Source organism: Cotesia typhae, unplaced genomic scaffold, assembly GCF_013202065.1.
Source record: "Cotesia typhae breed Kobodo isofemale line unplaced genomic scaffold, CoteBio_Ctyphae contig_33, whole genome shotgun sequence".
Classification (NCBI taxonomy): domain Eukaryota; kingdom Metazoa; phylum Arthropoda; class Insecta; order Hymenoptera; family Braconidae; genus Cotesia; species Cotesia typhae.
Genome location: NW_027423741.1, coordinates 204,721 through 221,578, shown reverse-complemented (window position 1 = coordinate 221,578; position 16,858 = coordinate 204,721). Strand labels below are relative to the sequence as shown.

At 30.2% G+C, this 16,858-nt stretch overlaps 3 protein-coding genes across 12 annotated transcripts; 1 reads left to right on the top strand and 2 right to left on the bottom strand.

The window, feature by feature from the left end:
- Position 1: 1 nt before the first annotated feature.
- On the bottom strand, positions 2–3,901 carry LOC141526162 (uncharacterized). 8 transcript variants are annotated; one of them, XM_074240998.1, is made up of 7 exons: positions 3,328–3,479; positions 2,966–3,233; positions 2,352–2,828; positions 999–1,252; positions 866–925; positions 295–454; positions 2–215 (listed from the first exon to the last, which is right to left on the bottom strand). In XM_074240998.1, exons 4-6 carry the CDS (start codon positions 1,237–1,239, stop codon positions 429–431), a joined length of 327 nt encoding a protein of 108 aa, XP_074097099.1. In that variant the 5' UTR covers positions 1,240–1,252; positions 2,352–2,828; positions 2,966–3,233; positions 3,328–3,479; the 3' UTR covers positions 2–215; positions 295–428. The 8 variants fall into 8 exon arrangements, with proteins under 8 accessions (XP_074097099.1, XP_074097100.1, XP_074097096.1 ...); XM_074240999.1 differs by having other exon boundaries at positions 2,352–2,631; XM_074240995.1 differs by lacking the exon at positions 3,328–3,479 and adding an exon at positions 3,765–3,901 and having other exon boundaries at positions 2,352–3,233.
- Positions 3,902–3,995: 94 nt separating this feature from the next.
- Positions 3,996–9,983, top strand: Pp2c1 (protein phosphatase 2C). Its single transcript, XM_074240954.1, has 5 exons — positions 3,996–4,132; positions 4,218–4,920; positions 5,333–5,683; positions 6,070–6,296; positions 6,371–9,983. Exons 2-5 carry the CDS (start codon positions 4,617–4,619, stop codon positions 8,543–8,545), a joined length of 3,057 nt encoding a protein of 1,018 aa, XP_074097055.1. The 5' UTR covers positions 3,996–4,132; positions 4,218–4,616; the 3' UTR covers positions 8,546–9,983.
- Positions 9,984–10,080: 97 nt separating this feature from the next.
- LOC141526147 (beta-1,4-glucuronyltransferase 1) lies at positions 10,081–16,297 on the bottom strand. 3 transcript variants are annotated; one of them, XM_074240962.1, is made up of 5 exons: positions 15,508–16,297; positions 12,839–13,395; positions 12,269–12,658; positions 11,834–12,178; positions 10,081–11,751 (listed from the first exon to the last, which is right to left on the bottom strand). In XM_074240962.1, exons 2-5 carry the CDS (start codon positions 13,226–13,228, stop codon positions 11,311–11,313), a joined length of 1,566 nt encoding a protein of 521 aa, XP_074097063.1. In that variant the 5' UTR covers positions 13,229–13,395; positions 15,508–16,297; the 3' UTR covers positions 10,081–11,310. The 3 variants fall into 3 exon arrangements, with proteins under 3 accessions (XP_074097063.1, XP_074097064.1, XP_074097065.1); XM_074240963.1 differs by lacking the exon at positions 15,508–16,297 and adding an exon at positions 14,582–14,692; XM_074240964.1 differs by lacking the exon at positions 15,508–16,297 and adding an exon at positions 13,851–13,977.
- Positions 16,298–16,858: the final 561 nt, after the last annotated feature.

Genomic DNA, 16,858 nt, shown 5'->3' with positions numbered 1-16,858 from the left:
ATTTCTGAAAATAAATTCTTTTTAATGATAGTAACCAAATTTATAATGTCTCTTACAATTAATAATTGTAATAAAATTATTCAAGTATGAAAATATTTGGCATGTAACTATTAAAATTTAATCAAATAATATAATTGATAATCTGTTATCCTCAAACCAAGAAATAACATCTAGTTGAAATCCATCATAATCAGGAGCAATGTCTTTTAAAGTTACTAAAAAATGGTAAAAATTATTTATTAAATAAGGATATACTAGTCCAATTCTAGTTTAATATTATAATGATAATACTACCTTCTATTTTCTTAATTACGAATAAATCTTTGATTTTTAGTCCATCATTTCCGTCCCAAGTACACTGAGCTGCTAACTCACGAGAAAAAATAGTTCCAAGGATTCTAGAGACACTTTCATTCATATTTTCATTATCAGTTAAAATGCCGATGAATTCCTTCTGTGAAATAAATCGAGAGAAATTTTATATCAATAATTAATAATATCTTAAATGTTATCAAACGTTGAAAAGTTAGTTATCAGTGCTGGAGATATCCAATCTTCTATTAGAAACTATGTTTCAAATGTTTTTAAATCTTTAGTGCTTTTAATCGGCAAAAGCTTTTCTAGAGTTGGTTTTAATATTTCAACGGAAGCTTGTTTTTTAATTTGTCCAAGCATGGCTTTTATGCTATCGAAATTATTAAATATTTCATCAACCTTAATACGTAATCTCATAAAAATTATAAATTATCCTAACTTGATTCTCCACTATTTCGACTTTTCTTTTCAATTCATTGAACCGTTTTGTAATATACAGTATAAAGTCAACATAGAATCAGTCAACATAAAAAATAAATTTTAAACTTACTATCTTCAAAATCACGACGGTTTAGTATATCAGCTCTAGCTTCACCTGCTTCTAAGCTATCTAAAAATTATAAATTTATGATAAGAAATAATTTAGAAATTAATTGAAAAAAAATTTTAAGACTTTTTCTAACCATATTGAAAATCATCAACTCGGAAAATGTCATACAATTGCCATCCTTTAGTACTGCCATTAAAAATGATTTGATTTTTAGATTTGTACCATGAATCATTATTAGGAAACCAACATTGATCATAATCATCATAATCATCATGATCATCATCACCAATATCACTTTGAGTTAGCCACAGTTCAGGTATAACCACCCATGGATCTTCATCTTTACCAAATTTTACAACCCAATAATTCGACATTTTCCGCAAAAATCTAAGAAAATAACAAAAATATCATTATTGTTCAATATAAAATTAATAAACATGATTGTATTGTCAATTTATAACCTCAGTTACTTATAATTTATTATTTTTTATCAAAATGAATTTTTTTGAAAATTTAAACAAAGCCAAAGTAAGCGAACGCGCTTAGAAAGGATTTGCTTTATGTACCGACTGTATGTACTTCCACTATCAATATGTCTCAGTTGGTATTGTTGAAACAAGTGACTAATGTATGATGATGATGATGATGATGATAATAATAATAATAATAATAATAATAATAATAATAACAACAAAAAAAGCGCTGGATCAATTCTTACAAATTCTATCTCAAGTTTCATTAACAGGGAAACATATTCTTTTGCATTCTGAGATAAATAGCCATCATAAATATCAATTACTCTCGACTATCTTCTTTAAAAAATTAATAAATATTTTATAAATATTAAATTGTCTAATTAACAGCTTTCAAGTAAGTTTTCACATCTAACTAAGATAAATTCATAAAAAATAAATAAAAAAATACTATTGCGGTGCCCATCTGACGTAAATGCGCGCGCATATCAGCAATGAACATAGAACAGAATTAAACAAATTTAAAAAAGATAAGCAATAAAAATTTGATGTGTCAGAGCAAAGAATTTTTTTCAACTCGACAAGTTTTATCCAGTACATACTTGTTTCATGTTGTTCAGTTGCTTTTACAAGCAAGGTAGTCATCATTCTTCATATCTTAAATTTTCAACACAGAAAACTTCTGAGATTTTATACGCTGCATGATATATATATATATATATATATATATATATATATATATATATATATATATATATATATATATATATATATATATATGTGTGTGTGTGTGTGTGTGTGTGTGTGTGTGTGTGTGTGTGTGTGTGTGTGTGTGTGTGTGTGTGTGTGTGTGTGTGTGTGTGTGTGTGTGTGTGTGTGTGTGTGTGTGTGTGTGTGTGTGTGTGTAATTCTGCAATACAATCCAAAAGTCAATAGTTCAATCGCAATGTCAATGTGTAGAGTTTGTATACCCTTACATATAAAATTTATAAATAAATAAAATAAGTAGTTACACATGAATTACGTTTAGGTCTTGATCGATAATTCTAGATGTACATTAAAACATTAAAAAAAAAAAAAAAAAAAATTATTTAATGTTTCATTTGAAACTGCCATCTTGTTGAATGATGACGCAACCGTTCATGGATATGTTGGATATCTTTATCAATTCCTACATTAGCGCGACTGCTGGTATTTAAATCTCTCATATGTATATGTATTGTAAGTTGAGTTGTAGTGACCTTTGTTTATTTTTTATCCAACGGAACAGTTATGTAAAATAAGATCGTCGATCTGAAATAAAAAAAATAAATAATTAATTTTATAAAAAGTTTATAATTAAATATTTTATATGAATTTTAATATTTTTCAGTAATATTTTAAAACATAAAATTTAGCTGGCTGTCGTATATGGGCGGTAATATTGGATCCATGGCGAAAGTCATATTTTCTCTTCTCTTCCCCTCGCACAAGAGTATTTCGAACGGCGACTGCGATGTTGCCAAGTCGTAAGAAGAGTGACGGTTAATGCTCGTTGAAATTCTCAAGTTAAACCCAAGAAATCCCGCGCCGGAAAAACCACAAGTCTAAACACGCTTCATTTTTTAAAATTATCTCCTGCACATACCTGATGTTCATGATTCAGCGCTTCGTACAAAGATATCAAGCTTAGAAACCATAATTTTTTTTATTTATCCTCTTTTAATGTCCTCCATATGTTGACCTATTTTTGTTTAACTTGAAAGTACGTCCTGATTTTTATGGATTTTTTTTTGCGCAAGTATTTAGCGATTAAAATTGTTTTCAAATATTCATAAACAAATATGTCAACTTGAAAGCTTCCATACACCCATTGACAGTGGATAATCATCGACCAAACTGTACATCTTGAAGGTCTATAAATAAATAAATAAATAACAATGTAAATGATTAAATACTTTTTTTATGTAATTAAAATATTAATCAGGAAACAGTTTAGAATATTTTAACCTAATTTAGATTTTTTTTTTTACAGGAAGAAAAAAAAATTAAACCCTAACTCAGGTGCGAACCCACGACTTTTAGGTTGATGCAATATTCTTCAAGGTAAATTATAAATAATTAAGAAAAAAAATTGAATATTTTTAAAATTAAATTGTAAAAAATAAAAAAATTTTTTATCAGTTAATTAAAAATTTAACGATTGTTAGTGATAAAAAAAAAAAAAATGATCGATGACGGAAAAATAATTCGAATTGAACCGCGAGTGGAGTAAAGAAAATCAAACCAATACAAGAATAAAGAAAGGCAAGTAAGCTAATTGTAAGTATGACAACGTCGCTCTGCGTGCGAGCCATTGCGCAGACGAGTAGGTCGACCAACACAGTCAAGCCCAAAAGCCTGGGAGGTCGTACTAACTATATATATATATATATATATATACTTACACATAGCAACAGATATAACGGAAGGTTCTGGCCATCGGGGTTTTATATTATAGCTTGAACGCTATCCATCCCACTTACTTACCAATACAGGCCCGCTGAATCAGTGAAGCAACGTGATAGGCTGAGGATATAAAAGTTTCCGCCGCTGTATCAAAGGATTGAAGGCGACGTACGAGATAGACAGAGACGAGGGTAAAAGGAGCAAGAGGGGTCAGTCAGTACCTACTCATCGTGTTTTCCCATTTGGCTCTCTCGCGCGCAAGTCAAATTCTTCTTTACACATGTATGTATGTATGTATGTATTTATTGTATTTATCAGTGTTGGAGAGTCAGACAATCTTATGGAGGGGAATAGAATGTATAATGTAGTGAGTATAAAGGTGGATTCATTATAAATGTGTAAGTTGAATTATTTATGTACATATACTAACTATACACTGTCATGGCTCTTAGGAATCATTAGCAAGAGAAGGAACATCAGCAGCAGCAGCAGCAGCAGCGACCCCACCACCATTTTACTGGCAGTAAAGTTAATACGCGAGGTTTCCGCTCCAGTCTGTGTGTTCTATGTTACAAATACATGGTCATAAGCCAGGCCAGGCCATCATATCATCAGAAACTCTAAACGTTAAACTCGGCTTCGTATCTATATTGTAGATACGATAATAATAATAATAATAATAATAATAATAATAATAATAATAATAATAATAATAATAATAATAACAATCACAATAATAGATACAATAATATTTTAGTGATTGATACAACTCGGTATCGTGTACTGAGTGTTGTTAATATACTTTAAATTATAAAAAAAATATCAGTGTACTGTGTGAGAGGTGAATCATAATGCCGTTAAGCATCAAGGTTAACCTCCGGGTTACCGGACACTGTAACCAGGGCGGTCGCAAATATATGGAGGACATGTTCAGTGTGGCATACCAACAAACTTCTGATGATAAAGACCTGGAGTACGCTTTTTTTGGTATTTTTGATGGTCACGGAGGAGGCGAAGCTGCTAAATTTGCCAAAGACCACTTAATGGATATTATTGTCAAACAAAAAAACTTTTGGAGTGACAAGGATGAGGACGTCCTACGGGCTATCAGAGATGGATATGTTAATACACATTATGCTATGTGGCGAGAATTAGGTTTCTATATATTTTTTTATTACTCTTTTAATTTATTTAAATTTATTTTATGTTTCTTGTCTGAATCGTCGATGTGAATATTTGTCATTGTAAAAGTAATCTCGTGCCATTGTGTGTGCATCATTGTCCCGCGTATTTCCCCCCACTGTGATATTCACTTTAGAATCTAGGGGTTATGTAACGTGTTGTACTAACCTAAAATATCAATATTTATTGTTTATTATTTATATTTGTTGAATAAAAAATATAAATTGATTGATTGTAATTGAATCCTGATGAATTATGCAAATTTAATTAATTCAAAATAATTTTTTTTTTTTTTTTTTTTTTTTAATTTTATCAATTTAAAAGAAAAAAAAATAAATAACCATGTCGCAGCTTTTAATTAACGTTAATTACTTTTTTATGACAGATAAGTGGCCAAGAACTGCCTCAGGATTACCGTCAACAGCTGGTACAACTGCTAGTATAGCTTTTATACGCAAAGGAAAAATTTATATCGGACATGTAGGAGATTCAGGAATAATCCTTGGCTATCAGGACGAAGATGACCCTCAGTGGAAAGCGAAACCACTTACAAAAGATCATAAACCGGAGAGCGGACCAGAGATGACAAGAATCCAAGAGTCTGGTGGAAAAGTCATCAGCAAATCAGGTGTACCGAGGGTTGTATGGAATAGGCCTAGAATTGGTCACAAAGGACCCGTACGAAGATCTACTCACATTGATGAAATTCCATTTTTAGCTGTTGCACGATCTCTAGGTAATTATTATTATTATTTTGTTATTAAATGCTCAGGGGGGTTATCCCCGGAGTCCGATTCTCCGAGGGCCCAGCCTGAGCTCCGTCCGTTACTGCTGGACCACTCCGCACAACAAGGCGGTTAGTGATCACAGCAGGCCAAAGTCATTTCCCTTAAGAGACGGAGAGAACCAAGTAAAACAGCCTTCTGCATCCTAACTGCCAAGAACTCAGCTTTTGATGAGCAAGCTAGAACTTTGGCAAGTGAGGATACAAAAGACTGCTTCATCCTTATTATTATTATTATTATTATTATTATTATTATTATTATTATTATTATTATTATTAAAAATTATATTTAAATAATGATAATAATTTATCTCTAACTGGTGATAAAAATTTTCCAGGTGATTTATGGAGCTACAATTCAGAACTAGATACTTTTGTTGTCTCTCCTGAACCTGATGTCAAAGTTATCAAAGTAGACGTTAAATCATATAGGTGTCTTATCTTTGGCACTGATGGTCTTTGGAATATGCTAACACCTCAAGCTGCTGTGGCAATTGTTCAAGCTGCTGAAAGACACAATGAAAAACATTTTATTGCTTCACAACAGACCGGAAATCTTTTTCAGGTATATAATTAATTTTGCTTTTTAATTCCTTGTTATTATTTATTTTAATAATAATAAATATTTATTTAATGCAGGGAGAATCACAGATGTGGATAAATCCTTCCAAAAGTTTAGTTGATCGGGCTCTTGAAAGATGGTCATCAACACGTTTACGAGCTGATAATACGAGCGTCGTTACATTGATGATAGATCCACCTGGGCCATCGCGCTGTGAAGTCCTGATGAATCGTCGGCAAAAAGAGCCTGTACCTTCAGTTCCAGAGATTATACCAACTCCTGTATTGCCTCATCCGTGTAACCCTAATTTCAACAACTTTGACATTAACAAAATCCACCCTCCGATGGCGAATGTTGTTGAGCCTCCAAATCCTATAGCGACTTTATTAAATGTACAAAGTAATTCTACAAATGAAGAATTTAATCAAACTCTAAGTCCTTCATCTTCTTCATTTGGACTCAATGAAAGTTTACCTAGCGATTATAGTTTCCAAGAAAATAGTGATAATAATCGTGAATCGTTTGTTGACAATAGTAGATATGATAAAGTTAATGATAATGATACTATTTTAAGTGAATCAAGTGTTAAAGAAAGTACAATTATGGAGAATATTCAAGTTGCTGAAATATCTTCCTCTGACATAAGTAGTGATGATAGTCAAATTTCATCTGGAGAAAATCAATCTGTTGAAGAAAATCAAACTGACGTTGGATCAAAAAATACTCCGAGTATCAATGATCGTGTAAGTGAATCATCAATAGTAAATGATTCTTCAATTGAAACCACTGTTACAAAAGATAAAATATCTGACAAGGATGAATTAGAAAATATTGAAAGTCAAGATTATCAATTGACAAGAGAAAATGCATTTTTTAGCTCTTGGGATTCATTTAACGGCAGTGGATCTAAACTAAATCGCTCAGCCAACTCTAACTTGGCAGATTTAATTTCAAGCCCAACGCCAGTAGCGGAAATTAATTCTACTGAAGCTGACTGCAAAAAAGAACAGCTGGATAATCCAATTTTTAGTTCGAGTCTCGAGAAACAACCACCCGATTTATCTACCAGTCTAAATAATGACGAAAAAATTGAAAATGAAATAAATTCAGTCCAAAAATCGCCTCAATTGATGCCAGCAACATCAACATCTAGCTCGGATGATCAAAAAATGTTACCTCCAGTTTTATTGGACTCTTCTAGATTAAAGCGACGTCGTGAAATACCGCTTAGACCGGGTTCAACGCGAAGAACTAAAGAAATGACTTATAATAAACGTAGACACAGTTCTACGTTGGATGAAGCCGATGATGCTATTTGTTCTGTGCCAGAAGCACCTAATTCGAAACGTCGTACGCGCTCGGAAGACAGACGATGCGACGTAAATGGTCCAACTGATGAGAATAATCCAATAAATCAAGAGCAATCGCAACAGCAACTGCTGCTAAATGACAGAGTACGTCGTTGGCCTGGCAATTCACGTCGCTCAGATGTCACAAAAATAAGAAATGTTAATTCTCCAACGACATCTTATTCACCACCAACAAACACCAGTAGTTTGAACACTCGTGAAAAAATAACCGTATCACCGACATCATTCCAACGACGTAGCCTTGAAAAGAAAGCTACTCTGATTAAAACGATAAGAAGACCCTCGATAAATGGTTCAAGTCGAGTTCAATTGAGAGGAAGCTTTGCACTGAGAGATTGGGATCAAACGAAATCAAATCTTGGCCGTCGACGTGGTGTCCGCGCTGGTAGCTGCTCGTCTGACAGATCTAAATTAAACCGTGTTATCACTGACAGAAACTCTATAACAGCTGATCCAACGACGTCTTCCACGACACCTCAACGATGGCTCAGATCTGACACAATAGCTGCTATTCCTATAAAAACATTGAGGTCCCGAAATGTCGATATTGCCTCCGGACACACAGTGCCTCCTCAATTAGCTCACCAGTACAATTATATTAAGCAAAATCGGCTATCAATGCCACCGTCTGGTAACACCAAGCTTCGTATGTCAACTACGCCGGCAAAAGTTAAAACAACAACCATTACGACAATGTCACCTGGTCTGACCACAGTCGGAAAATTGAAGCAAACTGGTGGCAATATCGCAGGAGCTAATGGATCATCATCTTCTGTGTCAACAAGCGTACCGGGGATTGCTAAAAGAGTTAAATCGAGTCCTTACAATCCGAGTGCTAGATCGTTGGGTACGCGAACACGTCTTAAACGACTCAGTAAATAAATAATTATCGTGTAGATATTAATAAGATAAATACATATATATATATATATATATATATATATATATATATATATATATATATATATTTTTTTTTTTCTAATTACTAGATGCTCATTAAGTTAAATTTGTTTTTCTTTTCAAGTTATTAAATATAGAATTTAGACGTAAATATATTTTGCTTTTTTTTACATTTTTTTTTTTCCAACGATATACATTAGAACTTGTGATTAATATCGGTTCTAATTTAAGCAGGTTACTGGCGATAATCATTAAAATTAATTTTATATGTTTTATTATAAATTTATATCATCTTTTCATATATTCTACGCGACAATATTTATCTTCATTAATCATTTTCAAAATGTATGTATATATATATATATATATTATTATTTTTTTTTTTAAAGTAATTTCATTCTTCCCGAAAACAAAAAATTAAAATATTTGATGATAAAGTTTAATTAGCAACTTTATAATTCCAACTGCGATAATTGAAAAAGTTAATTGGAAAAAGAAAATAATATCTGTAATTTAAATCTTGATTTATAATTTAAAGTTATTAATATTTAAGAGTCGATTATTACTTCAAGTATATAATTTATTTATTATTTTTTATTGTTTTTTTTTTTTTTTTTTTTTTTAATATTTCAATTAATTCAATGAATCTGTAATTATTTGTCTTCCGTTTGAACAGATGATTGGATTTGATTAATTACTAGGCAATATAACTATATTAAAACAATTATTAATAGAGTGTTTTCAATTAATTTAATAATTGAATTGGCACGTTTAATAATTATAAACACAATAAATTGATTAAACAAATGAAAAACTAATTGAAAGTTTATTTTTAGTTGTGTATATAAAAATAATCTCACATAAGTTACCATCTGAATCCGTGAATAAAAAATTATGTATATGAAAAAGAGGAGATAAATATGAAAATATTTTCGGGATTTTTTTTTTTTTTTTTTTTTTTTTTTCGGTCAAGGTCACAAAATCAAAAGCAAAAATTATTCACGAAATTAAAGTAATATAAATCCAGTTGTGAATTATAAATATCTTACAATTAAATCAATATGTACGTATTAAGTACATATTAATATTTTAAATTATCTAGGTAAATAAAAAAATATATTATACCCAAATATGTAAGAAGAAACTGAGAATAAAAAGAAAAGTTTTTATCTTACAGCGATACATTTCGTGATAAATTGAAAAAGTAAAACATAAAATTTATTTTTTTCACAAGAAAATAATTTAATTATTTGCTGTTGATAAATATATATTTAAAAATAAATAAAACAGTTAACTTGGAGAAATGTGTAAAGAAATATAATAAAAAATATCATCTATGCGTTAAAAATCTAATAAAATTTGTGTGATTCTGATCCAATTCTGTATATTTTAATTAAATAAAAATAAATAGTATGAAAAACGTTCAAATACTTGCTCTATTAATTATTATTATCATTTATTTCGATTTATTTTGACAAATGGACAATAAATGAGCATTTTATATTCACAAGACATGATCGAGTTTGACACTTTTAAGTGTTAATTATTATTTATGTATTTTCAAATTTACACATTATTTACAGTTTTTTTTTTTTTAAATAATTATGAATAATTAGATGACCGTGTTCATCAACCGCTTTCAAATATACTCAATTATTTACAGATAAATATGAAAGTCATAAATGGTCTCTTTACGTCAGAAAACATATTATTATTGCACCATCCTTTTTACGATATAATAATATTAACATAAATAATGTCACGACATGTCTTATCTTAACAATGCTTTAAATACTTGAAACCATTAAGTTGTTCACACTAAACACTTGCTATTAATAATTTTTTATTTTTTTATTTTTTATTTTTTTTTTTTTACAATAAATTACTAGAAAATATAAATTGGCATATGGTCACCTTTATCTTGCGCTTTTAAACCATTATTCAAATTTATTATGTTTATTCATTCATTCTTTCTTTGTTTCATTAATTATCATTATCATATATTTATAATACTATTATACACTAGCGTTTATTTTATTATTATTTTTTTGTCAAACGTACGTACATTCTTATTACATGATAAAGGCAATAAGGCACATAACACGTTACGTGAATTTAAAAAATTAGCATAACATTATTATTATTATTATTATTATTATTATTATTATTATTATTATTATTATAGACAATAAAGGCAAATTCGCAGATTGCGTTTACAGTATTTACACTTTTACCCTTAATTGAATATTTATAACTTTATAGTAATTACAATGCATAAAAATTTTAAATATAGAAACATAAATTGAAATTGAAAATCAAAGGCTGGTTTTTAGTTTTAAATTAACAGTCAATATTTAAATGATTAATTATTTAAGTACTTGTAATAAATTAAGCACTTATACATTATTTAAGTACCCTATTATTTGGCCAAATATCAAAAGTCAAATTATTAATTATTGTTATTATTATTATTATTATTTTTAGTTGCCTAAAATTAAATTCAATACTTGAGTGGTATTATTGATAAATAAATAACAATTAATAATAAGTCAATAGAAACAATAATGATTAAAAAAGTTCATATGGCAATAAATTGTTTCAATAGTTATTATAAATACATGAGGTCTTATTGATTGTTGCTATAATTTTATAAATAACGACTAAAATGAATATTATTGTTATTGTAATAATAATAGCCGTAATTATATCAATTAACTATAATAAATATTAACATAGCTGTTTTTTAATTAGACGACACAGCCCTTTCTCGTTCCATATATGACTTTAAGCTCGGGTAATAAAATTTTTTTAATAAAAGTATTCGTCTTGTCGGTCAACATATCACGTCGAGGATCTTTTTTATAAAATTTAATACCCGGTCGGTGAACGAGAAATCCATTATTGAGAATAAGAAAATCATAATTTAAAACACAAAGTGCATAACCTTGTGGCATTTTATCACTTTTACCTTCCCAACTTAAACGTTCTTCGTACATTGGCTCATTATTTGTACCAATAAATATAGGCTCCCAGTGAGCGAAATTACCGGTACGTTTCCCAACGTGAAATACCGAAAGATCCGGTGTTTCTGGGGCTTCTTGCCATTCTTTTCCTTTCGGTATATTGTGACAAATCGAGCACAATCTCTTGTGAAATGGTATCGCAGTACCCGCTTTTAACATTTTTATCTGTAAATAATTATTTAACAAATAAATAAATAAATAAATAAATAAATAAATATATACTATCATAATATTATCAACAACATACCAATATTGTTTTGTTAGTCGGTGGTAGACTTTTTTTATCTACTTCAAATATTGGCAGCACAAATACTTTAGGATTTGACTTAGACAATGCAGGATGATTATTTTTTCGTATCATCTCGAGAAAATTGTCTGGTAAACCCGGATTTGGATAAAGCTCAATGTCACTCGCTAGTATGTAGTGAGTTATAGCAGATTCACGTGCTATATTACGACCAACGTTAACAGGATACAAAAGTTTTTTTTCATTTTTATACATTTTATTATTTATGACATTTTGATGTGACCAAGGTGGCCCAAAACTGCAATTATATGGTTCAAATGCTAATACTTTTTCGCTTGTGGGTACCTAAATAAATAAAACAACAATAAAATATTATTATTATTATTATTATTATTATTATTTATAAATAAAAAAATTAAAAAAAAAAATACATACTGCTTTAGGCACATGTTTGCTATTGAAATAAATATGAAAGGTGGTGAATTGTGAGACAAGTGGACTCCCACAGTTTCTCAAGTATCTGATTGAATCTAAAGTCAGCTGAAAGTCTGTGCCTGGTGCATGTAAAGCAATCGATACTGGTGCTTGCCAGCGTTGCAGCAAAGGCTCCAGATTGTCGAGAAAAGTAAAATCCGCATGAGTCGTATACGTGACGCTTTCCCAACATTTTACGTAAATACTCATTGGCACATAGTTATAAAGTACCCAGTAATCACCGCGTTGAGCAATTCTAGCTTCCAATGACTTGTCGTTACATTTTATTATGTCTTTTAAGCTTAATGGCGACGACACTGCCGCCGCCGATGGCTGGACCAAAGGAGAGCTCTGAAAAACAACAATTGAAATAAATACTACCTGACCTAATTAAAAATTTTCTATATTTCAATGTTAACTTTTAATAGCGATTTGATAGTAAAGACTGAAGGAAAAGTTGAGAAAATTTATAGTCAGAAAGATCAACATAAACAACAATCAGTTACCAAGTCATTGACATTAAGCACTCACCTCTTGACCGGAAAGGAATAAAGAAGAATTTTGTCCGGTCTCTGATTTATGGCTCGTCTGTTCTTTATTTTCAATCGTCTTAGAAGCTTCAATGCTTTCTGTAGGTTTATTTTTACCCTTTGATATTAATTTTCCGAGTAGTCTTCCTTCAATGCTGTTCAACAATCGTGATGTTATTTGGCTACTTTGATTGTTGTTATTATTATCATTATTATTATTATTATTATTATTACTGTTTGTCTGAAGATCATTAGAAGCTTCTGAATAATTTTCCCAGTTTGAGGTATCTTCGATCCAAGTTCCTGATCGAAAATGAACGCAGATATACAGCAGTACGCAGATGTTGAAAACTACGGACAACCGCAAGGCCCAATTTCTTCTCACTATCATACTGATACCGGTGCTTTTTTTTTTTTTTTTTTTTTTTTAATACAGTTGCCGATTTATTCGTTGAAATATTCGTGCTAAGATTTTCCAGGCATCTTTCGATTTATTTATTGACATAGGTGCTCCAAGTGAAGCCGGCTCTTTACAATTACGTTATTCACCTCCTGGCCCTGTAATACAATTATGATATTTATATTATTAAAAGAGACCATACAACAGCAATGACTTTCAAGCTAATGTCTATCTATATTTTATTCAAAGCAAAACTTGTCAATTATATTGATTATTGTGTCTATACTATTTATTATAATTCAAACGTAATAATATTATCTTCCTGCTGATAATTATTATCATTACCAAAATAATTAATACAACGATCGCTCTCTGTTTTTGTTTCTGCTATTTCGTAAAAATAAAAGCCTATTATTAGATTATTACAATGCTAAGCGACAATTTATTCAAGTTAATAATTATTACATAGTTTAAGCGAGAAAAATATTGAGCAACAGACTGACTGCACAAATTACATTGGGTGATAATTAAATGAATAAGAGAAATCTTATTCTAAGAAATCGAGGACTAGTCAAGGTTCTTGGAAATATATTTCAAATAAACTGGAAATTACCGGTGGTGCAAAAAATTTTTAAATTGTTCGAGAGGATACAAAAAGAACGGAAGTAGACTTCACTGCCTATATTTGATAAGTAATCTCTCCTGGTATCTTCAACGTCCGTTCTTATTTTGTTCTTTTATTTTTTGTCGTCACTTTGAATATACTAATTTATTTCTGTAAACAATAACGCTCAATTATCTTAGTAAAAAAAAAATATATATAATTATAAAACAATTGATGCTTGTATAATGTAATATAAATAAAAAGAGTATGTGGTACAAGTAATGGTATTAAAAGCCTTCAAGGATTATTGCACATGAAGATGTGTATCCGGTAAGCATCGGTAAATCATCTATACCTTTCTCTCTCTCTCTCTCTCTCTCTCTCTCTCTCTCTCTCTCTCTCTCTCTCTCTTTTTTTTTTTTTTTTTTTTTTATTCATATCACAATCGTTATTGTTCAATTATCCTGTTACACTTTTATTTTTATTACTGCACTTTGCGTTTTAAAATAAAATGATAATTAATGGTAATTTAATTCAGTTACTTCACACGTGGTTAAATAGAAATACCGGAAAAAAAAATAAGTAGAATTTTTTTTATGAGTATGCAAAGAAGACGATAAAATCCGAGCGAAAGCGATTTTGATGGAAGCTTTCTCCAAAGCGTTTCTCTAGTTCCGCTAGACCAATATTTAATTACAATACTCAAATATTCAATGACAAAAAAATAAGTCTACAGTTACCTATATTTTTTTCTCGAGCTCTTTTGAAAATAAAATTTTATATTTAATAAAATATTGACTACTGAACTTGTATGTCCAACACTTGAAACTCCACTAATAGTTATTCAAACAAATAGAAAAGGTTTTATAGTAATGAAAAACTTGTTTTTTTTTTTTTTTTTTATCAGGTAATCTCTAAATAAAATAACTACTGAGCTTACTCATAGAAATATTTCGAGCTGTCCTAAACCTTACGATAAAAAATATTTATCATAAGGCTTGTACATTGGTATCTAATTAAAATTCCCAGACGTGGGTCATCAGCACATTCTTTAAAGAAAAAAATTCCGTTAGATCATCATGCTAAAATGAATCAAGAGAGCTTGAGGTTGTAAGTAGCATCTGTGTACATAACACAATAATGATATGAGTGAATTGTTAAAAATTTGAGAATTTGAAATTTTTGAGGTTTCTGAAGGATGAGGTCACACGCGAAACCGTTAATCTTTCGTTAAGCTTCCTGGCGTGTTGACTAACTAGTAGCGTCAAATAGTAGATAGATAGTTCGTTCATACATCATCAACAGGCGCATGTGCAATTACATTGGTCTGGTATGGTATATGGACATAAATATGCAGATATGTATGTATAACATAGTCACGAGTCCAGGTTAACACGACACATTTTATTAGGTTTAAAGCTTCAAACTTTTAATCCATAATAACTAAACCCTGAGCAGTGTACTTGTTTGTAATTAAATAATAAAAATCAATTACCCTCACCTAAAATATCACATAACTTTTAAAAACATTTAATAACATATTTCATTTTAGATTTTACTTTAATTTATAAAGCAATAATTTAATTTATTTACACTTCAATAGTAATGATAAAAGAAATATATTACGTACTTTTATATAAATAATTATATGAAATTAAAAAATTACCTTGCAAAGAAGAACCAGCGCATACTTGATGAATGATGAATAAACAGACACTCATACAATTATCACAATTATCGTTCTTTAATAAAAAGTTTATTTTTATAAAACTTTATTTAAATCTGGGTAATAAATATGACAATTGTCTGTCCGAACGCTCGTGACAATCCAATAACAGGTAATCTGATAAACGGCTTAGATTCGATAAGATTAAATAAAAATAAAATTACAACCGATGTCAGAAGTATAAGAGTATTGGTTCAGTCACTTGCAGAGTCTGAATGATACAATCCTCGACATCAATTTCATCACCGGTATCACTTGTCGTCGTTCCAGCATTTAATATACTGATGATCTTTGGATTTTAGCTCTCGAGTCTCAGTCTTAGTCTTAGGTTTTAGTCTTGATGATCTTGCATTGGAACTAGAGTTTGATATAAAACCACCACTACACTACCTTACGGCTTATGCACCACTACTTTTAAAAACTAAAGTTTCACTGTCTTGGTCTTCTGTATCACACAACATGTAGTAAGAAATGCCCCTGCTATGGAAAGGAGCTCTGATCATCACTCATTACTTGTTTTTTTTTTTTTTTTTTAATTTTTAAAATTTTTTATGTGTATGATATCCCGGACGTTGACTCCCGTGGTAGTTCTTGTTCACAAAAAATAAAAAAAAATAAAATAAAAAACCACCAATACCAGCACGGAGGATGCGTATGAAAACCAGTAGATAGAGATTATAACACGTCCTCGTTGTCAAGGACTTTCAGTTTAATTACACTTTCTTCACCAGTAACAAAACCATTTTATTTATTTTATTTATTTGTTCGTTTCTTCACCAATAAAATTATAAACTCCAACTAAATAAATTGTAATTTTAGTTTCATTGTACTTACATTTGTAATTAAAAATTTTTTTTATCTATAGTTTTTAAACATTATTCAACTAGACCAGTTGTTCACTCGTAACATTATTATCTTTTAACAGCAGTGATGATACCAAATAAACATGTAAAAAATATTTAAAAGAATTATATTATTTTAATATTATATCATGTGGTTTCACAAAAAGTACTAAGGGTGTATTTATATTTATATTTTGGCATTGCTCTATACTCACTACTGGTCAAGTAACGACTCTGATTCTGACTCTAGAGCTCTGGCTCTGGCTGCGGCTCTGGTTCTGGTCTGGTGTGCTCGTCTACTTGTCTGGATCCACCCCACTCTTGATCATCAATGTAGCCTGACAACCAAACTAATAGGTGTGTGCAGCTGTACAGCACACGCAACACCACACCACCAGGATTCGAATGATTCGATCACCAGCCCGGCAAGTGTTATTCCCCTGATAGCC